Consider the following 24,333-nt stretch of genomic DNA (forward strand, 5'->3'; position numbering starts at 1 on the left):
GACATAAGAAATCAAGTAAAAAAACAAGAAATTGGACATAAGTAACATAAATAAACAAATAGTGATACATATCTGTACAAATGTAGAAGGAAATAATATAAGAATACAAAGAAAAAGAAAAGAAAGAAAAAAGAAAAAAAGCACAACTTCATAACATACTAGTGCAAATACAAATGAACAGTTTGACTCCGAATCGACCCATTCAGTTATTCAGGAAACAGATTTTTTTAAGAATTTAGCTGCGTTTTTTTCTTGTTGGACTTCTGGACTTTATATGAGAAGCTTCATGATGAAATGAAAACAGAAATTCAGCTGCTTTTTACTGAACAAACACTCAGAAAAGGTGAAGCTACTAGAAAACAAACAGTTTAAGTCAACAACAGAGTTTGGGTTCTGGGTATGGAGACACTGATGGAGTTTATTCTCACTTTAAACTTTCAATAAGAAGCTGAAATATCAGGAGGAAGTTTGAACTGAAACTACAGACAGATCCCAGCTGAACACCATCCATCATCTGGAGTTCTCTGACAAACTGTTTTCTAACTTTAAAATAACTTTATTTGTGTGGAAACTTCAGAAGACACAGTCAAGATCCCAGTTAGAACAAAACCCAATAATGAAGTCAGTATTTTCTACAGAACCAGGAGACGTTCAGCTATAAAGATCAGGATCAGAGTCACAAAAAGCAACAAGTCAAGACAAGATCCTGACAGAACCCGACCAGAACCAACAGGTGGAGTCCAGCCGACTGTGCTGATGGTTGTTGGTCTGAATTCACCAGAACCTCGAGGAGCAAAGTGCCAAACTGAGTTCTACAAACATAAAACAGACTCTCAGTGAAGGTTTGGTTCTGGAGAATCTTCACTAAACCAACCGAAACGGTAACATCTGGTTTCTGTTCTCTGTTTCTATTGGCTGTTTCTTTGACTCTGTTACCGTGACGAATGATTTTGACTGAACTGTGCAGGTTTGTTTGGTAGTAAAAGTTCTCAGGACAATTTTATTGAGTTACTACACCTTGAATTTAGTTTGAAATATGAGTTACAAACAATACTCATTTGATGCAACCATCAAAACAGCGCCTGCAGCTGAAAAGTTTGGCCTAAATCAGTCAGTTCTATTTATTGAATCTGAACAGAACCAGTACAGAACCAGTCCTACCAGTTCCCTCCTCAGCCAGGCCAGTGAACTCTCCAGGTCCAGTCTGCAGCCTCCGGTTCTGGACTCTCTGGGCTCGGCTGCTTCGCTGAAGGAAGGCGTTCTGCAGGAGAAGTCCTTGAGTCGGGTCAGAACCACGTCCATCATGGTGCTGCCGGGTTCTCCAGGGTTCTGTTCGCAGGTCCCTGCAGCTCCGAGGACTTTTATTCTCAGACAAACTGAACCAGCCTCACCGACTGATGGATGCTTTGAGTCACCTTGACGTCAGAACTTCGTCCGCATGGCGACGGGAGGCGGGGGGGTCTCCATGGCGATGGCATTTGTGTACCTTTGAAAGGACCAGTGTGAGTTCTGGTTGGTTAACAGATGGAGGAGAACTGAGCTTTAATCCACACCGACACACACATAAACACAAAGATCTACACTACAAAAAATAAAAATAGTAAAAAAGCTGGTGCCATAAAAGAACAGCCTAAAACTGTAACGTTTAAAAACAGGAAACTGTGAAAATCACAGTGAATATCTGGAAACTATTGATGTTTTCAGCTGATTTAAATACATTTTAACTGTGTGATTTTACTGGCAGGAGAACAAGACTGTATATTTGTAGAAATATAGATTTTTATAGTCTGTTTGAATTTTAGTTAAATTATTACTTTTTCTATGATTTATAAAAGGTAATATTTGTAGTTTAACAAAACACACAAAATCTCTAACAGCTAATTTTTAAAAAAATTATAACTTTTCTTCAAATATCTGTAAGGCAATGAGATTTTCTGCAAATTTAAGGACAATAAACACATTTTTGTGAAAATACAGGTCATTATTTTTGATGTGGACATTTGTTTTTTTCCAGACACCATGTAAATTAGTAAGCTTTTCTGTAATTTTTACTAGTTAACTGTAATTTAATAAAACTGGGAAAATAAGACTTAAAAATGTGCATGTTTTTTCTCAGATAACAGCCAAAATCCTTAAGGTAATGATATTTTCAGCTGATTTAAATACAGTTTCACTGTGTGATTTTACTGGCAGGAGAACAAATTATATATTTACAGAAATATAGATTTTCTACAACAGTTTTGCCTGTTTTGAATTTTAGAGTTGACACATAAATTAAAACTTTTTCTGTGATTTTTAAAGAGAAATTATTTGTAATTTACCAAAACATAGAAAATCTGTAACGGTTAAAAAATTACCTACAATTTTTAAAATATTAATAATTAAGATTTATAATTTTTCTTCAATTATCAGCAAATGTCTGTAAAATAATGTTATTTAATGCAGATTTAAGGACAATAGAAATCTGTAAAATTTTTTGTGAAAATACAGAGTACTATTTTTGTTGTGGACATTTACATTACATTTTTTTCCGAGACACCATGTACATTAATGCTCTTTTCTGTAATTTTTTTACTAGTTACCTTTAACAAAAATCTGTAAATATCTGTAAAACAAGATTTAGAAATATGCGTAATTGTTCTCAAATAACAGCAAATATCCTTAAAATAATTATATTTTTTCCTGATTTAAATAGAGATTAACTGTGTAATTTTACTAGCAGGCGAATAAATTATATATTTGTAGAAATACAGTTTTGATTGTTTTGAATTATACAGCTGGCATGGAAATTAATGTCTTTTCTGTGATTTGGTTTTTTTTTGTAAATTAATACCATTCGCTATAATTTTTTACTAGTTAACAGTAATTTAACAACACTGGGAAAATCTGTAAAATAAGAGTTAAAAATGTGCATAATTTTTCTCAGATAACAGAAAATATCCTTAAAATAATATTTTTGGTGATTTAAATACAGTTAAAAACAATCAGTTTTGCAACAATCAAATGGTGTCAACGAACAAAATATCTGTAAAAATCCATTTTTGATGAGGACAAAATTTACATCTTCAGCCAGTTTTGTAGGGTTAATATGTAAATTAATAGTTATTTTTCTGTAATTTGTAAAGGATATCATCTGTAATTTCTTCAAACAGGTAAAATCAGTGAAACAGCAGAGAATATCTGATAAAATGACAGTGAAACGGTGCATGTTTTACAGTGTGCTGGTCTGTGGTCAGTTTCACTGGAACACTGTGAACACTGATGTGTAACTAACCTCGTCGTTCCATCAGCTGTTTCTCTGCTGCCGTGGTAACCGTGGTAACCTCCTTATTCACAACCCAACAGATGCCGAGAACCAAAATAACAGCAAGCCTCTATTTTTAGACCAGACGGATTCTTCAGCGACACAAAAAGGGAATAAAAAGAAATAAAAAGAAGCATCAGGTTCTTTGTGTTGAAATTTAAAGCCGCTGACGTCACTGATCTGAGATCAGCGTCACACAAACTAAAAACTATTAAAGCAGAAAGAACTTTAATCAACAGTCAGAGGATAAAAGCTACAGTTACGCCTGAACTCTACTTTTACTGCAGCATTTCTGCTTTAAAGGCAATACTTCATTTATTAAATCCCTGTTTCATATCATTAGTGACACTGCAGATTCACATTATTCATACAAATAAACAGACTGATCTCCAGTGAAAGACTAAATAATGTACTTCATTCTGAACACATTCAGTTTGAGGAGTACTTTTACTTTTGGTACTTTGAATGAATTTTAATGATAATGCTTCTTTTTACTTGTAGCTGATGCTTTCTAGAATATTTCTTACTAGTACTTTTTGTAAAAACTATCGGAACTCTCAAACCTGCAGCTCCGAAAAGAAACTAAACTTTTCTTAAAAGACACAATTTACAAGTCAGAAACTGTAAAAAAGAAAAAAAACAACTGAAAAAAATGTTGATTTTTCAACTTTCAGATGATCTGTAAACAAAACATGTCCCAGCAGGAAACACATGAGACGTAAAAACCAACAACTAAAAGACACAAAACTACCAGAACGACACGAAACAGCTGAAACCAAACACAAAGTGACAAAAAAAGGACACTAAACGACCACAAGGGAACGAAACAGAACACAAACTGACAAAACCAAGAAACAGGATGAAACCAAACAACCACAAGACAAATATCCCAAAGAGAATGAGACACAAATTGACAAAAACAAGAATCTTTCTGTGAAATAAAGATTGAGAGAACGTTTTATTTCCTCTGGTTTCCATCATTCTAATGGCATCTTTGAAGACATTTCTGAGTTTTCTCTCCTTCTTCATTCTATTTCCATTGACTTGCAGGACTTTAGATTGCAAAGTGAAGAAAAATGAGACAGAAAGCTCAGTTAAAAGACTGCTGTGATTAAACTGAAAATTAAAATCCTGAATTGAGTGTTTTTAGGAAACAGAGGAATCACCTGAACTTACACAGTGACACCTGCTTTCACATGAATTGAAATGAATCTAAATAAATCAGAAAACCTGCAGATTTTGCTTCTACTTTTCTTTCTGCTGTGGACAAAATGATCAACAATAAAGATCAGAGTTTCAGGAACACCGTCGGCATGTTGGTTTGCTGGTTAGAAGACTCTTACAGGTGTTTCTCTGAAATACCTGAACACTTTCTGTTTATGGCTCTTTGTCTCCACCTGCTGGAAACAAAACTACAGGCTCATTTATTCGGTTATCGATAGAAACAACACAGTTCCTAATATGTACACAAGACAATAAACATAATGATTGCAACAACTGTGTCATTTTAATCAGTACAAATCACTTTTGTATCTTTATTTATAGATTCTGAAGTTGCTCAATCTGCTGTTTAACTGCAGCATAACTGTTATTTAACACAGACAGACATTATTCCAGTTCTTTAATAGTTTGATTATTGCTGTTTAGAATTTAAAATTGTTTTTTGAATCCTCATCAGGACTCATTTAAACAGTGAATACATTTTGAATATGTACATTCATGAAAATCACATGTCATTTTGTTCTGTCAGAATATTATATCAACCAATTATTCTCAATCTCACACCAGGAAAATGATTTTAATTCCAAAGTTAATAAAAATAAACTGGCTGTGTGTTGTACAGTAGGAGAATCATGGACGATGAATCTGGCCACAGTTTATTTTATACTGAAGACTTTCTCTGTTTAGGCTGAAAGTTAAATGAAAAACCAACCAGATTATAATTCTTCTGACAACAACAACGTGCTGCCTATTAGTGATAAAATGTTCCGATAAATTTAATTTATAGTCCCACAATTAAAGATAAATAAACTATAAATTCGCAAATAAAGACTTTAGTACATTTCTTGGCAAATGGAAACTTTAGGGAACCTTCAGAGAACCTTTCCTGGAGGAATTCTAATGCTGTAGAACCTTTAGCTAGTTAGCTAAATGCGTAGTTAGTGCTAATATGCCTAGTTAATATAACGTAAAGTTAACTTAACATATTAGTCTGCTAGTTAGCTATGTGGTTAGTTCTACAGTAAGCTAATACACAATAAAGGTATTTGTATAACATAAAGTCAACTAAGTAGCCAAAGAGCTATTGCTACAGCAAGCTAACATGACATAAAGTTTTTAGCTTAATATATTAGCACCCTAGTTAGCTATGTGGTTAGTGCTCTAGCAGACTAATATAGCATAACTTTATTAGCTTAACATAGACATAGCTAGTTAGCCGGGGAGCTAGTGCGACAGCAAACTAATATGATATAACTTTATTAGCTTAACATAAAGTCAGCTAGTTTGCCAGGTAGCTAACACCACAGCAAGCTAATATGCTATAATGTTATTAGCTTAACATAAATATAGCTAGGTAGCGATGTAGTTTGTGCTACAGCTAGATAATATGAACTTACTTTATTAACTTAACATAAAGTCACATATTTAGCTACGCAGCTAGCGCTACAGTTAGCCAGCATTATTAGTTTAACAGAGTCATATATTTAGCCAGGGAGGTAGTGCTACAGCTAGTTACTTTAGCATAACATTATCAGTTTAACAGAGTCAGATATTTAGCTAGAGAGCTGGTGTTACAGCTAGCTACTTTAGCATAACATTATTAGTTTAACAGCCAGGGAGCTAGTGCTACAGCTAACTAATATAGCGTGACATTATTTTAGGTAATCTGCTAGTTTGCCTGTTTGACATTTAATATATTTTTACTGCTACTTAGTCTGTTTATTTTTCGATTAGATGGTGATGAACATAATTTATCACAACATCATATGGAAAAACATTTTACTTACGTTCCCAGAAAGTTTTCTGAAGGTTTTCCTGGGTTTAACTGTCACGTTTCTCGGGTTTAAGGGATCAGGGCAGAATAAAGACTGAGGGTTATTCGAGGTGAGTCTGTTAAATAACGGAGGTGGCTCTGGTGCTGTTAATTACCGGAGGTTCTGCCGGTATGTTCGGTAACATGTGACGTGATGGTCGCACGGCACTGAGTGTTTGATTGTGTAACTGTGAGTGCCGGCTGGTTAACGACGGGGGGTGGGGCGGGTACTGATGGAGGAGTTCGGTTCTGCACACAGCTCCGGTGTTGTGTGTGTGTGTGTGTGTGTGTGTGTGTGTGTGTGTGTGTGTGTGTGTGTGTGTGTGTGTGTGTGCGTGTGTGTGTAGTTGTGCACACGGTCCGTCCAGTCACACGGCAGCAGACAGTCAGGAGAACCCGCAGCAGCAGAACAAACAGCAGGAACCTGTGAGGAGCAGCAGAACTTCAGCAGAACGTTTTCCAGCTGTTCTCGTCTGGACCGTTTCTGAGGAACCTTCAGCTTCATCATGTTCAGGAACAACGACCCGGAGAAGCTTCACCTGGCGACGCAGCAGAGGAGCTACTCAGCAACTGAAGGGTAATTAAAGGAAATAATGTGATTATTGTTCCACAGAGATCATCAACCCTCAGAAATAAATCCGTATTTAAAGTTCTCTGATCAGATAAAGTTCCTCAGTTTGCTCTCGAGCCTTCTGGGGTTTTTTCACACGAGACTCTGGACTAACTGAGCTGATTTCTGAAGGAAACACTCAGGAGGAGTTTAAAGTTTAACTCCTAATCAGAGGGACCGATTCACCCCGTTAATATTCTGATTATTAGAGGTGCTTTCATGTTCAGTTCATCTAAACCCTCCTGTTATCTTCATTTACAGGCACCAAAAAATATTGTTTTCTTGTCTGAAAAAAATCCAAAAATTCAGCAAAACAATTCCCCTAATTTCTGAAAATTTGCAAAACCTTCAGGAAGAAAATTCCAATAATTCCTTAAAAGTTTCCCTTAAAAGTTTAATATTAAAAAAATAAAAATCCTCCAAATCTGGCACAAAAAATGCTTGTAAATATGTTCAAAAAATGAGTAAAAATCTTCCAAAAAACCCTAAATATATCTAAATATCTAATATCTAAAGTGATTACATATATATCAGTAAAACTAATATTTTCTTTTGCAAATTTTACTGGATTTTGGTTGATTTTTTGTGAATGTTCTTAAGAAACATTTTTAACATTTCTTTTTTTCCACCAAAAAATGTTCAAAGATTTCCCCAAAATGTTGAAAATGTGGACATCAGAAGTTTCACTGCTACTTTTATTATTATTATGGTCTGGATGATGTAAAAAATAATATTTAAGTTGATTTTAATGACTTTTTTTTAGTGCAGACCAACAGAATAAAGGTTTATTTTAAAATTAACCACTTCAGTGTGTTTATCAGGACAGACTTTGACGCACAACAGTGTAAAAGAATAAAAATAAATCAGGATAAAGGAAATTTATCAGCTTCGTACACGTGAAATAAAGAAAATCTGGAGGAACATTTGGGTTCTGACCATCATCCTCCTCATAATCAGTCCAGAAAATTAAAGCTGCTTCAACTGCTGAAGAACCAGTCTCCTCATCAACTTTTCATTTATTTTCACGTTGGTTTGTATTTAAGTGTGTTTCATCAGCTTTAGCGTCATCTGCACTGATAAAATGATGAAAAATGACATTAAAACCTGAAGTGAAGCTTCGTTTGGAGGCTCAGAAACAAATGAAACCGACTAACAACCAGCACATTGAGAAACTTCTTCACTAATTTGTCGACACAGAATTTAAAAAACAGAAATGCAGCAAAAACAGCAAATAGTTGCTTCATCTCATATTCAAGCTTTGTGCAAATATTTGTTGCTGCTTCGAAAACTAAACTAACTAAACTAACTAAAAAATTATTTGGTTTCCTGCAGCTTCTTCATCAAACTGGTCTGTTTGGTTGTAACTTTACTGCCTGAAAATGAGCTGAACGTGCCCTGAAGCTAAACTTATAGTTTATTTCCGTCTCACAGCTAAACAAACCCACTTTGTTTAAAAATGAATCTTTTTTGTTTTTGTTTTCTGTTCAGTTTCTTCTCTTATTAACTTGCAACTTAAACACACTTAGTATGAGGAGTACTTTTACTTTTGAATTTTAATGAAAACGTTGCTCTTTCCTTGTAAAAGAGAGTTTCTAGAATATTTCTCACGGCTATTTTTACTAAAAACCATCTCAACTCTAAAACTTTCAGCTTCAAAAAGAATCTTTTTAAAGAATGACACGATTTACAAGCCTTAAACTGTAAAAACAGAGAAAAAAATGTTGGATTATCAACTTTCTGATGATCTGTGAACAAAACATGTTCCAGCAGGAAGCACATAAAAAACAAAAGCACTCAGAGAGCGCAGTCCTCCACCAAGGCTGCTCAGTCGAATCATTTCCAACAGATAAGTCCTGATAAGTCCACAGCAGTGGATTTGTAGTAGGATCACAATCATGCGATCGTCAACAGGCAGCTGATGTAGTGTTCACTTGTTGTCATGGTTACAGTAACGCTGTGCCGCTGTCTGGCAGTGATACAGAAATCTTTAGCAAATCTGTGGATCCAGACTATAAGCTGCATCACTACCAGAATCTAATCACTTGGTCCTTGTGTCATTTCTGACCTTCCCTGAAAATTTCATCCAAATCAGTTAGTCTGTTTTTGAGTAATGTTGCTAACAGACAGACAGACAGACGGACAAACATACACCGATCATCACATAACCCCGCCTCGTTCCTTGGCAGAGTAATAACAACTAACAGACACAAAACAGCTGAAATGAAACACAAAATGACAAAACAAAACATAAAACAAGACTTGTTACTCCGCTAAGGAAACGCAGAGTTATGTGACGATCGTTGTACGTTTGTCCGTCTGTCCGTCTGTCTGTCTGTCTGTCTGTCTGTCTGTCTGTCTGTCTGTTAGCAACATTACTCAAAAAGAGACTAACGGATTTGGATGAAATTTTCAGTGAAGGTCAGAAATGACACAAGGACCAAGTGATTAGATTTTGGCAGTGATGCAGCTTATAGACTGGATCTATGGATTTGTTAAAGATTTCTGTATCATTGCCAGATAGCGGCACAGCGTCACTGTAACCATGACAACAAGTGAACGCTACATCAGCTGCCTGCTGACGATCACATGATTGTGATCCTACTACAAATCCACCACTGTGGACTTATCAGGACTTATCCGTTGGAAATGATAAAAGGAACAATTGATTAAATTGTGGGGGTGTTTATGAGTCCCATCAATTCCCGCCTCCCGCTACATATTTTGGTCACGCGATTCGGTATCCGTACATAACATACACATGCAGAACACACGCCTGAGCTCAGTGTAAGGTCATTTTGTTTGTGGGTACATCTATATTATCATTTTCTCCAAAATAAACCAACATGTAATATATTCTCCACATGTTCTGATTTTTTTGTCCAGCTTGTCGGACCTCAACGTGCTGCAGAAAGATGGTGGCATCAAGCATTGCCATGACAACAGCCACGCCCAGCAGGACCGCGAGATGGAGAAGAAATCTGCCAGGAAAAGACTCTACCTGGTGTCGGTCATCTGTCTGGTCTTCATGATTGGAGAGATTCTGGGTGAGATTTTGTTCTGTTTTCATTCTGCAGATTCACCGATGATCATAACGTTCACAAAATTTTCTCTCAGATCATATCGTCTCTTTATCACCTTCTTCCTAACGGACATTTCTGACATTTCTTCTTCTTTCTTTTCTCGCATCTCGTTTATATTTATTTTATTTTTTGCACACAATTTAAAGTAGCTGCAGCAGAGTTAGCATTATGCTAATTAGCATTGGTTGTCTCTGAGCAGGAACAGAAAACAAAACAACAACAAGAGAACAATGAAAACATAAAACAAAACAAACTTTAACTCCGTGTTAGATAACACATATAATAAGTAGTGGTGGGACGTGATTTAAAAAATTTATCTAATAAGAAGCTTTGTAATTAATTAATCGCATTTTTGTTAAATAGTAATATTTGACATAATAAGTAAAGTTTTTCAATTCAAGTACTGTTTGGTTGACAGTTGAATCAATGAATAGACATATATGTGTTTATAATTTAAAATGTATAATATTTATACAATTTTAAAATGGGACATATAGAAAAAAGTGATTTGGATGATTTAAAGCCTGGATTTAGTTTGTTTTTTCCACTGTATGGCACATAACAAAAGCATAAGTAGGTCAAGGAGCTTCAGAAAGTTGAAAATCCACAGATTCATTCTGTTTTCATAGTTTCTGGGTCTGATAAATGGTGTAATTTTGATGTTTTTTTTTTGGGAATATAAATTTTTGTTTATAAACTTTTTTTTCATAAACTAAAAGTTTATCATTCAGTTATTAAAAGACAGACCATTTTTGTTTGTTTAATTTCTATTTATCTGCATTTTTCATCTGTCTGCTACATTCACAGATTACTGCAAACTCGAAGAGCAATTATAGCGATCAAGCACTTTCAGTGTCTTTTAAAGTGGTCTATTATGGGATGGCTACACGGTTAGCTGTTAGCCGGTACCAGGACTGTCGTAGCTAACGTTAGCTCTGGTGCTAACAGCAACATGTTTTACATTGAGGTGATACCGTCGGCTTAAAACTCTGCAGTGATCAGAAAACTGTTCATTGCACATTTTCCACATGACCAGGCTTTTATTCAAGCTGCCATCGGGAAGATTTTTAAAGGAAAACTTTCCTTCCAACAAGCTCAATGCCTCTCGCCTTCCTTCACTGTTCACCAAACTTTCTTGTTGCTGACGTCACTCCTGTGTATCTTCATCACGGCTGGAAAACAGACTTTAGTTTCATTACCGCCACCTACTGGGCTGGAGTGTTCATCAGTGTTACCGGTGTGCCACAAATTAGGGAATTGAGAAAGGTGCGATTAAATGTGTTATTTTATTCAACGCGTTATTTTTTCTGTAATTAATTAATTGAAATAAACGCATTAAAGTCCCAGCCCTAGTAATAAGTAAAAACTCTACAGTTAATCATCAGTAGAGACGGTTTTGTTCTGATTTCAGTCAAACTTTGATGCTGGTTTTAAACTCAGATGAACCTGAAGCTCTTTATGAACTGAGGGTCTCATTATTTTAATTCCTACAGGTGTAATCCAGGTATTTTGGATCACTATTAAACTGTTATGGTTACCTGTGTGTCTCTACAGGTGTATTTCAGGTCATTTCCAGTAATAAAATGCTTTATTGAACCCTGTTTCTGCTTGTATATCCTTCAGGTCGATGCGTCATTATATTCCAGCTATAAATTCATTAATTAAACCCTGCACTTACCTGTGTGTCTCTACAGGTGTAATTTAGATATTTTTAATCACCATTAAACCCTTATGGCTACCTGTTTCCTCAGGTGTAATTTAGATATTTTTCAGTAATAAACTGATGTATTAAACCCTGTGTTTACCTGTAAATCCTTCAGGTGGGTACTTCTGTATATTCCAGCTATAAAATGATTAACTGAACCCTGTAGTTACCTGTGTCATTCAGGTATTTTGGATCACTGTTAAACTCTTATGGTTACCTGTGTGTCTCTATAGGTGTAACTCAGGTATTTTCCAGTAGTATATTGCTGTACTAAACCCTGTCTCTACCTGTATATTCTCCAGGTGGGTACTTTGCCGGCAGCCTGGCCGTGATGACCGATGCTGCTCACCTGCTGACGGATCTGACCAGCTTCATCATCAGCCTGCTGTCGCTCTGGTTATCGTCCAAACCAGCGACTCATAGACTCAACTATGGCTGGCATCGAGCAGGTAAACAGGAAGAAGGAATCCACCTGAAAACACCTGATCTCAGATGTGTTTCATGTTTAGAGTCACTCAATAAATCAACAAAGATTCTGCATTTGATACCAGAATCATCTTTTTTAAAATGCTTTTAACCTTCCTGTTGTCTTCATTTATGGGTACCAAAAAATATTGTTCCCTTTTCTGAAAAAAATCCAAAAATTCAGCAAAAAAAATTCCCCAAATTTATAAAAAAATTGCAAAATCTTCAGGAAGAAAACTACAATAATTCCTTAAAAATTTCCCTTAAAAGTTTTATTTTTTAAAAAATCCCCAAATTTGGCAAGAAATAAAAATTTAAAAAATAAAAAAAATAAGAATTGTAAATATTTTCAAAAAATTTATACAAATCTTCCAAAAAAAATCCTAAAAATATCTAGAGTGATTACATACATATCAGTAAAATTTTCTTTAAGAACATTCAGAAAAAAAATCAACCAAAATCCAGCGAGTTTCGCTGGATTTTGGTTGATTTTTTTTCTGAATGTTCTTAAAGAAATATTTTTTTTAACATTTCTTTTTTCTACCAAAAAATGTTCAAAAAATGCTTTTGACTGTTCTTTAATAGCCTCTTTTTAGTTATTTCATATTAAACTCATATCTTGTTGATTTTCTACTTTTAGGTACTACATTTATTCTTGTGGCCTTTTCATTCTAAATGATATCTGACACAAGAATTTTCTTCCCGATAAAGTTTTATCTTATTCTATGTCATCTCATATAATCCATCTCATCTCATCTCATTTCATCACATCTCATCTCATCTAATTTCATTACATCTCATCTCAGCTCATCCTATCTCATCACACCACTTCTCACTCTATTGCATGACATATCTCACCCTATCTCATCCCATTCATCTCATCTCATCTCAGTTCATTGCATCCCATCTCATCCTATCTCATCTCATTCATCTCATCTCATCTACGTTCATTGCATCCCATCTCATCCTATCTCATCTCCTCTTATTTCATTTCATCTAATTTCATTACATCCCATCTTATACTTTCTCATCGCATATCATCATGTTTCATCTTATCTTATCTCATCACATCACATCTCACCCTATCTCATCCTGTCTCATCTAATTTCATTACATACCATCTCATCTCATCCTATCTCATCTCATCATATCCTATCTCAGCTCATCTTATCTCACCCTATCTCATCAAATCTCATCTTGTCTCACTTTTAAATTACGATTTTATAATTTGTCTGTTGATTTTGCTGCTGTGAATCACTTTGTAGCTTGAAAAGTGCTCCATAAAAAAATAATTTTTATTCTAAAATTAGTCCAGAGCTTAGACTGTCTGCACATCTACACCAGAACTCACTGTGTTCTCCTTTGTGTTTGTTTCTTGTTTCCTCAGAGATCCTGGGAGCTCTGCTGTCCGTCTTCACCATCTGGGTGGTCACAGGTGTCCTGGTCTACCTGGCCGTGGAGCGACTCATCAACAACGACTTCACCATCGAGGGAACCGTCATGCTGATCACGGCCGGCTGCGCTGTGGTGGCAAACATCATGTTAGTGGTTCATACAGCTGCTGTTGGTTGTGGAGATGTTCTCGCTCTGATCTGATCTGATCTGGTGTTTGTCTTCAGCATGGCGGTGACTCTTCACCAGTCGGGCCATGGACACAGTCACGGAGGAATCAGCTCTCATGGACATGGACATGGCGACGGAAAACACCAGAACCACTGCAGAGACTCTGAAAGCAACCAGAACAACCACAGTAGGTTACAGCAGAAAACATGAATATTTATAAAGATGTGGCATCTTCAGATATCAAATACTGTCAGAGATCAAATAAACTCTGGAACAACCTGGAATCTACCAAGATTTCAGTTCTTACTTGTCAAACCTGCTCAATCAGTGATAAAAGTTCGACTAAAATAACTTTTTTTATAACCAATTATTTCATATTTAAGTATTATGTTATTTTTAGTTTTGTGACATTCAGCTACATGTGGTTCAGAAAATACCACTAGTTCACTTCTGCTTCATCAAAGATGGAACTTTTCATAATGACTTAATTTTTTTTATATATTTCAGCTCCTCCCTAATCAGAGATTATTGATCTACTGTCCAATATTACAGATTCTGAATCAATGACATGATGATAAATAACTGAGCAAGTTTCAGATTTTTACCTTTAATAGTTCCTCCAATATTGTTGTTCAAATTTCAGCCTAAATTTAATCTCATTTCATCCTATCTCATCTCATAGCTTCTTATCTCATATAATTTTATTACATCCCATGTCATCTCATTTAATCTCATCTCATCACTTTTCATGTTGTCTAATCTCATCTCATCCTATCTCATCCATCACCTATCATCTTATCTCATCTCATCTAATTCTTACATCCTATCTCATCTCTTCTTATCTCATCCTATCTCATCTAATCTAATTTCTTCTCATGCTATCTCATCCCATCTTATCCTATCTCATCTCTTCTTATATAATCTCAGCTTGTCCTATCTCATCTCATTTCTTCTCATGCTATCTCATCAAATCCTCGGTCATCTCATCACATATCATCCTATCTCTTTTAATCTAATTCATTGCATCCCGTCTCATTTAATCTCATCTCTTCATATCTCATCTCATCCTAGCTCATCTACTCTATTCTCATTTTATCTCATATCACCGTAATTCATCTTATTTCATCTTATCCGATCTCATCTCATCTAATCATGTCATCTCTTCCTATATAATCTAATCTTGTCCCATCTCATCTCAACACATATCATCTTATCTCTTTTAATCTAATTCATTACATCCCATCTCATTTCATCCTATCTCTTCTTATCTTATCTCATCTCATGATATCTCCCACTATCTCATCTCAACACAACTCATCTTGTCTTATCCTGTCTCATCTCATCTAATCTAATCTAATCCCATCTCATCTCTTCTTATATAATCTCATCTTGTCCTATCTTATCTAATCTCATCTCATTTCTTCTCATACTATCTCATCCCATCCTATCTCGTCTTTTCTCATCACATATCATCTTATCTCACCTCATGTAATTCCATTACATCTATCTCATCTCATCTCATCCCATTATATCCCTTTTCATCTCTTTTCATCTCATCTATTCTTGTATTGTCTCATCTCATCTCATCCTATCTCATCTCATTTCATCTCATGCTATCTCATATCACCCTATCTCTCATCTCATCTCATCTCATCTCATCTCATCTCATCTCATCTCATCTCATCTCATCTCATCTCATCTCATCTCACCCGTTCTTGTCTAATCTAATCCTATCTAATCTCTCTTTTAAATTCAGATTTTGTCTGTTAGTTTTGCTGCTGTGAATCACTTTGTAGCTTGAAAAGTGCTCCATAAATAAGATTATTATTATTATTATTTTACTTAAGTTTCGGCCTTAAATTTCAATGAGAGAAAAACACCTGCTGAAAGTGGGTCAACAGGGAATTTAAAACAAAAATCTCTGAAAATATTTAATAAATGAAGCTAAAATTTCACAAATATCTTTATAAAAATCAATAAATAAATAAAAGTCAAAATTTTCATACAAACCAGTAATTGTCTGTTTGAACCTTTTTGTTCTGTTTATTAGTTCATCTGTTAACATTCACTGTTGTTTTCAGATTTTACAGTTTTAACTCTGTGGGTTCTCATCCAGAGTTTAACTGGTTTAATGCTGTTTTCAGGTCGGAGGACTCAGCAGTCCAACGCCAGCGTTCGAGCAGCGTTTGTCCACGTCGTCGGAGATCTTCTGCAGAGCATCAGTGTGTTCATCAGCGCCCTGATCATCTTCTTCAAGGTGACACCAACCTCTGTTTTAACGAGTTTAAATTAAAACCGGCATGTTTATGAGTTCACAGAGTAGACGTTGAATATTTAAAGACAGTCTGATGACAGACGTATAAATTCAGATAAAACTTTCTGATAAAATCATTTAAAACAGACAAACAATGAAACTAAATGCTTGGTGAAGTTTGAGATTCTCCTGCAGTCTGATGTAGAACAGATTCTAAATATAAAACACATTTAAATCAGGTTTTATTAGATTCCTCCCCCTAGTACATGTTTTATGATGCTGTGTTTCCCCAGAATAAAACTAAATGTCAGCAGCTGCTGCTTCATCTCATAAACCGTCATAAATTCTAATATAAAGTAATAAACTCCAGCTAGACTGAAGTTAAATAAAATAAATCAACAGAAAAACTCCAAACAATATAACGTTATTCCAGAATTAGTCCCTGATCTTTGTATTCAATAATATTTTTACAGTTTACTCAGGGTCTCAATGATAAATTCCTGATTTATTTTCAGCTCTTCAGAGTTCCTTTTAGAACTGAGGAGAACGTCTGTTTGGTTTAATGTTCTTCTGGCTGGTGTTTCTAAAAGATGATGTTGTTAACCATCACAGAGTTCTTTAATTAGCACTTTGGGTTTTATTCTTCTCTGCAGGAAGTTTTATTCAGATTGAAGCAGGTTTCAGCCTAAAAACGGACGATATTAACCAGCTTTTAACTCTCATTTAGAGAAGTTACACTAATTAGGGAACTACACACACATTACATATATAGGTCACGTGATTCGATATCCATACATAATGTACACATGCATAACACACGCCTGTGCTCAGTGCAAGGTCACTTTGTAATGCTGTATTTCTGACAGTACCATATGGGGGAATGAACAGCCCTGGTGGAGTGCTGCTCTCTGATTGATTTTCTAATTTGTTGTACTGTAAAACACACCAAAGACTCTCCACAGGCTATACGAGTTACGACTAAAAGAAAAACTCAGACATTCTGCTTCCTGTTTCTCCTCCAGCCGGAGTATAAGATCGCTGATCCCATCTGCACCTTCCTGTTCTCCATCCTGGTCCTCTGCACCACCTTCACCATCATCAAGGACATCCTCATAGTGCTGATGGAGGGTGAGGCTTTACATCCTGTTACCATGGAGACGCCACGGCATCTCCACCATGTCTGACTATCTTTATTTATCTCTGTGTTTTCAGGGACCCCGTCAGGCGTGAAGTACTCGGAGGTCAGAGACGGTCTGCTGGCGGTTAAAGGAGTCACAGCTGTTCACAACCTGCACATCTGGGCTCTGACCGTCAACCAGGCGGTTCTGACCGCTCACATCGCCATCGGTGAGGACTCCAGGGAACTTTATCTTCCCTGAAAATAACACTGAACCATACTAGAGCTAAAATTAATGCAGGCTTACATCAAAAAACAGAATGTAGATGACTGAGAACAAACTAATCACGTTTTATTCCACTTAAGGCAGCTGTGAGTCTAAAAACTTCCCCCAAACCTCCTCAGAATCATCTGATTATCACCAGTGACTTTATAAATAATCAGAGTTCTACTTTCATACTATGAATATTTCCAGAGTTCCAGGTCCTTGAAGTCCATAGAGGTGGGTCCAGATTTATCACTTTTTAATGGACTTTTCCCATCATTTCTGAGCCTCAGAACTTCATCAGTCCAGCAGATAGAACCATGACATTTAGGAGGAGAAACACATCTGAGTTCTGGTTAAAACTGACACCAGATCAGTTTTACATCCACCCAGGTATCACAGTCTAAACACTGAATCTGGTTTTTGTTCTTTTTCAAATTTGCCCTGAAACCTTGAGAAAATGGCAAAAACATTTCCCAAAATGACTGAATTTGTCCAAAATTCCTTAAGCTTTTCCAAAATTAAAAAAAAAAGTTTCCAAAATGACCCATAGTTTATCAAAATTACTTGAAAAATTGTCTAAAATGCCTCAAAGCTTTTCCAGAATTACAAAAACTTGACCAAATGTCCTCAAATTTTTCACAAAATAATAATAATAATAATAATAATAATAAAAAAACTGCCCAAAATATTCAAAATCTGTCCTAAATGAATTGATAATAAAATAAAATGGAAAAAAGGTCGAGAAACACTTGAGTATTGCCCAAAAATGACTCAAAAAGGATCCAGTCAATTTTATGACCACCGTTGAGCATCAGTATTATGGGATGTATCGTAGTTTGAACAGTGAAACTGCAGCAGTTTAATGACATAGAGTCTAGAAACAATCATTGGTACCCTGAATGTGATTCTGTTTTCTGACATTTCACCAGAGAAAACTTTAAAAGTGCATTCTGGGTAAACTTTCAAGGCTCACATCAGCATGTTGGTAGGTGGTTGGTCAGAACTATTATAGGCAATGAAAGGAGCATTTTACACACAGAAGATACCAGGATCATCTTCTACGTTCCTTTTCTTGGGGTTCAGGTCAATCTGGGAAGCTGTTGTCATGTTGGACAGGGTGTGCATAGTTTTGAACAATTTTAAGGTCCTTTAGGAAGAGTTCTTAATTAATTTTAGACATTTTTTGGACAGAAGACACATTTTTTGGAGAAGTTTTGAGATCTTTTGGAGAAGTTTTGAATTGTTTTGGACACATTTGGGGTCATTTTTGGAAAGGTTTTAGGGAAACTTTAAAAAGTGTGTTTTTGGGTAAACTTTGAGGATCATTTTACACCCAGAAAATACCAGGATCATCTGTAGACAGGATTCACTCTGTCGTTAAATCATCATTTAACACTTGAGACGTTTCACCATGCTGAATGTATCTCCAACAACTTGCTCCTCTGTTCACTGTTTCTGAGCCATGCTGCATTGATTTTATTCATCCAGTGTGTTTGATTTTCCTCTCAGTCTTTTTTGTTGTCTCCTCTTGTAGTTATGTGTCACATTAGTGTTGTTTTGTCATGCTTTATAGTGTTGTGCATCTTGTTTTTGTCATTTTGTGCCATTTTGTCTTGTTTTTGTTTGTTTCGTGTCACGTTTTTGTTGTTTTGTCTCATTTGTGTAATTTCGTGTCTCTCTCTGTGGTTGTTGTGTTTCCACATACTGTAGATATTTAACTTTTTCCACGTTTCCTCTCCAGACTTTTCCTCTCTATTCTGTTCATCAGTTGTAGAAAGATGTTTCACCATGCTGGATGTATCTTTCAACAACCAGCTCCTCTGTTCACTGTTTCTGAGCCATGCTGCATTTATTTCATTGACAAATAGCTTTCATTTTCCTCTCAGTCTCTCTGTGGAAACACTGTTGGTTTCAGCTGTGTTAGTCCTGGCTTAACTCAGTATTTTGTTTTATTTTCTTACCCAATCTATTTTGAGCATTTTTTAAACGAGATATGACTGAACGTCTCAGGTGAGCAGTTCAGGGACTGTTGGGAAGTTAAACATCACGCAGTTATTTCTGTTTTTGCAGTTTCTGGCTGATAAATGATGTAGTTTGGTGTTTTTTTTAAGACAACGTTTCAAACCTGCTGGTGGTTTCTAGGGTTCAGAGGGTTAAAAGATCCACAGTGAAGACAACACATGATTAAGAATTTATATTTGAAGGTGACAATTTAGCAGTGGAAACTCTACAATCCACATACATGTATTCACCTTTATAGTAGTGTTTTTAGTTCCAGTAATCAGGTTCTCTGCTGAATATCTAACACCGTAACGTTCCTGTGGTTCCAGATGAGACTGTGGATGCTCAGACGGTCCTCAGAGAAATGACCCAGGTCTGTTTCTCCTCCTACAACTTCCACTCGGTCACCATCCAGATGGAGCGGCAGGCCGACCTGAAGCCTGGATGTTTTCTGTGCGAGAACCCCAAGAAGTAGAACCTGCAGGAGGTTCTGCTGCCGTTTCACTGTGAATCAGGTTTGAACCAGCGAGAGCTCAGCTGGTTTTAGGGGAGAAGATCGTTTCTCCTGTACGACACTTTATCTGTTTTTGCTTTTAAATGTATTTACTATGAAACTGAAATGACAAATGTACTGTACAATAAACTTTAATCTATTCTGAATCCAGACCTCTTGTGTTATTATATATTATTATTATTATTATTATTATTATTATTATTATTATTATTATTATTATTATTATTATTGTTGGGTTATTGATTTAGAGAACCATTCAATCATTATGATCTGGTGGAAATTTTCTGTTTGTGAACAACAAATATGTTTGTTTTTGGAGATTCTGAGCCATTAAAATGGCTTCACAGTTTATTTGAGGGTGAAAACAGAAAAAAACTTGGAGAACTTCTAACCTGAAATGAACTAATCTGAGCTGTTAACTCTACTTCAGATTTCTGATGAAGATCTTTGACATTTATTTAGTCTCACTGAGGTTTGATCTCATCAACATGAAAAGCTGATTAAATCAAGAAGTTTTCTATCAGTCTGCTTTGATTTGATCAATACTTTTTGTTGTTTCTCTTTTCACTGATCAGTGATGATCAATTAGCTCTCAGGAGTTCAGGACTCACATTTATTACACTGAATCAAACAAAAAGTGTAAAATGCATTCCTGCAGCAGTAAAATAACAGAAAATAAAATCCCCTGGAAAATGAATTTTTCATTATTAATACATTTTCTGCAAATTTACAGAAGCAGTACCTTTATTTAAAGTTTATTGACATGAATGTTTAATTTTAGCAATATTTTATATTTAGTGTTCAATTTTAATTAAAATTTATTAAACAGAAATCCTGCAGAAAAAAGGATTAATTTGTCTTGTAAAAAAGAAAATCAGTTTTCTTAAATAATAATAAAAAAAATAGTTGCAGATCTTATTGGGTATATTTTAATTAATATTTTTGTATAATAAAAATCTCAAGAATAAAAAATATTCTCTGAAGCTGCATAATTTTTTCGCATTCGTCTTTTTATGTATATATATGTGTGTGTGTGTGTGTGTGTGTGTGTGTGTGTGTGTAGATATACATACATATGGTGTGTATAGAGGTACTGGGGGACAGGAAAGTGCTTGTGCTACTTTGTGTGGGACTCTAGTATTATGGGATGTGGAAGTGAATGCTAGTGCTTCTGTAACTTTGCCATTGTGTCAGTATAAATGGAGTGTAAACCAGGGAGTGCATGGTTTCTGTCTGTTTCTTTTGTGGCTGACTACCTCTCCAGCTATGGAGAAGATCCGCTCACATGGCACAGATGTTGCTGGCATGTGGAGATATTTTCTGGCCATCCTGAAGAGGTTTGGATACAGTTTGAAGTGATGCCCAGTAGGTGAGCGGGTCTTCTCCTCTGGACAGGTAGGGCTCAGATAGACACCTTGCACTCTCACAGCTCACAACACACTTTCAACAATTCTCTCTATGTACCTATCTATAACCTAGTCTACTATATGTGTAGTGTGTTTCTATGAATGAATGAATGTGTGTTGTGTATGTGTGAATCTATGTGTATGTATCTATGAGTGTTATTTAGTGTATGAAAAATCACTAAATCTATCTAAACTTAATTCTACCTAAATGTGTTCACTCTCTGACTTCTTTCCAAATGGCAAATGTAGCAGCATAATCTCCTCTCAAAAACCCACAGTTTGAGGCGTGAATCAGACTCCTTTTAAGACCTGGACAGATTGAAACGTCCAACCTCTTCATAATTCCCGCGAAGCACCGCAACACACGCTGTGACGTAACGAGGCCGCGCTCTCGGTAGTCACGTGATTGTTGGGCGTGCCGAAGCAGGGATCGAAACACTGTCTCGGAACACTTTAGCTTCAAAAGCTCGGCACTGTGTCAAACAAACTGGCTCGAGCGTAACATCACTCGTTATATGAGCAGAATCCAGGAGGTGGCGCTGTTGCCACATAAGCTGCACAGAACTGTAGTGCGCCTTTATTTACCGTAGAGTTTGAGTTTTTTTTTCCTTTAAAAAAAATCTTACCGAATGCATCCATTGAAAGCAATCTGAAAATGACTTTGAATCTCGTCTTTATTATCGATTGTGATGTTTCGTCTTCTGAAAATCGCAAATAAATTAAAGAAAATTATTGTAAAATATTTGAGCGGCATCTCTATTACAAGTTTTAAGGCCCCTAATCTCGTCCTGGCAGAACCTCTCGCGATACTTGCGGCGCTGAGCTCCGGCAGCAGAGCAGGACTCGACATGTCAACAAAGAGATAAATCAGCGTCACGCAGGTAAAGACACACCTTTAGATGTGTTCTGTTAGATGAAGAACTTCAGTCTCTGCGCTGTAAAGTTCAAAGCTGAGTCTGAGCAATAAAAACAACAGAATAAACAGAGTCGGGGTGTTTGTTATCCGAACATGTGAGCTAATGGTCCGCTACCTGCTGACAGTTAAAGTCCTGAACTAAACCGGGTCTGTCTGAAGAATCTTTAACTGTCTCTAGAACCTTCATGAAGAACTTATTTCACCGCCAGAGCTCAGACTGTGTGCGTGTTGAAGCTTCCGGCTACTGAACGGTTTATTTGAACAGTTTTTAACAGCTGAGGAGCTTTAAAGCTGCTAACTGCTAACTGCTAACTATAACTAACACACCTGAGCTTCCTGGACTGTCAACACATCGTCAGGGTTGAGTCAGAGTTTAATCACAGTGATGATAATTACAGCATTCTCTAAAAGGCATGTAATCGTTGCTTTTGTAAAAATAAATAATATTTTAAAATATGATTTACTGAAACTGCCCAAATTCAACCTACATGTCTGAGTCACAGTTACTTATTCAGGTCATTTAAAGTGCTTTCTTGTGAAAAAAAAGAGTATGATTGTTTTTACAAATTCGTCTAACAAGGTTAAGACCCCACAGTGTTGTTTCTGGTATTAATTTACCTTTATAAGTTTTTATATTTCGAGTAAAACCCTTCAAAAATTATATAAACTACAACTTTACCTGACTATAATTCATATTATAGCAGATAACCTGCAACGTTATTAATTATGGACAATAACCTGACTAATCTGTATTATTAACTACAGAACTTAACCTGATTAAATATTCAGGCCGAGACCCTTAAGCATCAACACTTACTGAGATTAACCCGACTGATGTAGAAGTAAGGATGTGAAAAATATACATAAAAGTTCAACAAACCCGAGGGTCAAGCTCTGCTCTCTATTTCTACCTTACCCCTTTAGTGTGTTTTTGTTATTGTTTTATTTTATGATATTATTATTTTTGTGTGCACAAACTGTACATGTAACATCAGCAAATTAGAACTCAACAGTGTCTAAAAGGAGAAGCGCATCATGATGTGAAGCATGGAGGTGGCAGCATCATGATGTGAAACACGGTGGTGGCAGCATCATGATGTGAAACACGATGGTGGCAGCATCATGATGTGAACCATGGTGGTGGCAGCATCATGATGTGAAGCATGGAGGTGGCAGCATCATGATGTGAAGCATGGAGGTGGCAGCATCATGATGTGAAGCATGGTGGTGGCAGCATCATGATGTGAAGCATGGTGGTGGCAGCATCATGATGTAAAACACGGTGGTGGCAGCATCATGATGTGAAGCATGGAGGTGGCAGCATCATGATGCTGCTGCCACCACCAGCAGCATCATGATGTGAAACACAGTGGCAGCAGCATCATGATGTGAAGCACGGTGGTGGCATCATAATGACTCTTCAGCTTTATTGCTTAGTGCTTCTGCACATTAGTTTTGATGTCCTATTGTGTTTTGTCATGAGCCTGCCAGTTTTATATTGTATTGTTATATTGTCTAGTTCAGGTCCCTTAATGTCGTTTGTCAGTGACTCACTTTTGTTTTGCGTTGTTATTTGAGGACAGGTTTCTCTTGAGAATGAGACCCGTGTCTCAGTGAGATTACCTGTAGAAATAAAGGTTAAATAAAATACAAAAAAATTAAGTTCTCATCTTCCCTCTGTTCTGTAGGCATGTAAAGGTGTTCTGGTGGAACATCCTGACAGGTAGCTCACCTGGACCGACTCCTCCTCCTCCTCCTCCTCCATCTTCATCAGCTGTCTCCATGACGACCCCTCCTCTGGTGTCGCCTTTCGGTGGCCAGCCACCGCCACCGCCACAGGCAGCTCGTGACGTCAACACGGCGTCGTTGTGTCGCATCGGCCAGGAGACGGTCCAAGACATCGTCCTCAGAACTATGGAGATCTTCCAGCTGCTCAGGAACATGCAGGTCTGACTCTGATACACGTATGTGGACATGAACACGCTTCATTTTTACACTACTGTTCAGAAGTTTGGGGTCACTTAGAAATGTCCTTATTTTTGAAAGAAAAGCATTTTTTTTTTCAAAGAAGATCGCATTAAATGAATGATAAATCC

At 36.4% G+C, this 24,333-nt stretch overlaps 2 protein-coding genes across 2 annotated transcripts in view; both read left to right on the forward strand.

Moving 5' to 3' along the window:
• The first annotated feature begins 6,686 nt into the window (after window positions 1-6,686).
• On the forward strand, window positions 6,687-20,061 carry slc30a8 (solute carrier family 30 member 8). Its single transcript, XM_055018069.1, has 9 exons — window positions 6,687-6,915; window positions 9,832-9,992; window positions 12,036-12,182; window positions 13,586-13,739; window positions 13,818-13,948; window positions 15,906-16,018; window positions 17,038-17,143; window positions 17,228-17,362; window positions 19,731-20,061. The coding sequence occupies exons 1-9, from the start codon at window positions 6,845-6,847 to the stop codon at window positions 19,874-19,876; spliced, it is 1,164 nt and encodes a 387-aa protein (XP_054874044.1). The 5' UTR covers window positions 6,687-6,844; the 3' UTR covers window positions 19,877-20,061.
• Window positions 20,062-22,052: 1,991 nt separating this feature from the next.
• med30 (mediator complex subunit 30) overlaps window positions 22,053-24,333 on the forward strand; it is a 46,786-nt gene continuing 44,505 nt past the window's right edge. Inside the window, exons 1-2 of the mRNA XM_055018228.1 lie at window positions 22,053-22,202; window positions 23,926-24,184. Coding sequence (XP_054874203.1) covers window positions 24,020-24,184 — 165 coding nt within the window. The 5' untranslated portion in view covers window positions 22,053-22,202; window positions 23,926-24,019. The remainder of the gene's footprint in view (window positions 22,203-23,925; window positions 24,185-24,333) is intronic.

This window comes from Amphiprion ocellaris, chromosome 15, assembly GCF_022539595.1.
Source record: "Amphiprion ocellaris isolate individual 3 ecotype Okinawa chromosome 15, ASM2253959v1, whole genome shotgun sequence".
NCBI classification, from domain to species: Eukaryota; Metazoa; Chordata; class Actinopteri; family Pomacentridae; genus Amphiprion; species Amphiprion ocellaris.

Bases quoted from the DNA above. Each gene is read 5' to 3' on its own strand.
- slc30a8 (XM_055018069.1), top strand. From the start codon at position 6,845: ATGTTCAGGAACAACGACCCGGAGAAGCTTCACCTGGCGACGCAGCAG. The intron at 13,740-13,817 runs GTTAGTGGTTCA...GTTTGTCTTCAG, and splicing joins GCTGTGGTGGCAAACATCAT to CATGGCGGTGACTCTTCACC. The intron at 13,949-15,905 runs GTAGGTTACAGC...TGCTGTTTTCAG, and splicing joins AAGCAACCAGAACAACCACA to GTCGGAGGACTCAGCAGTCC.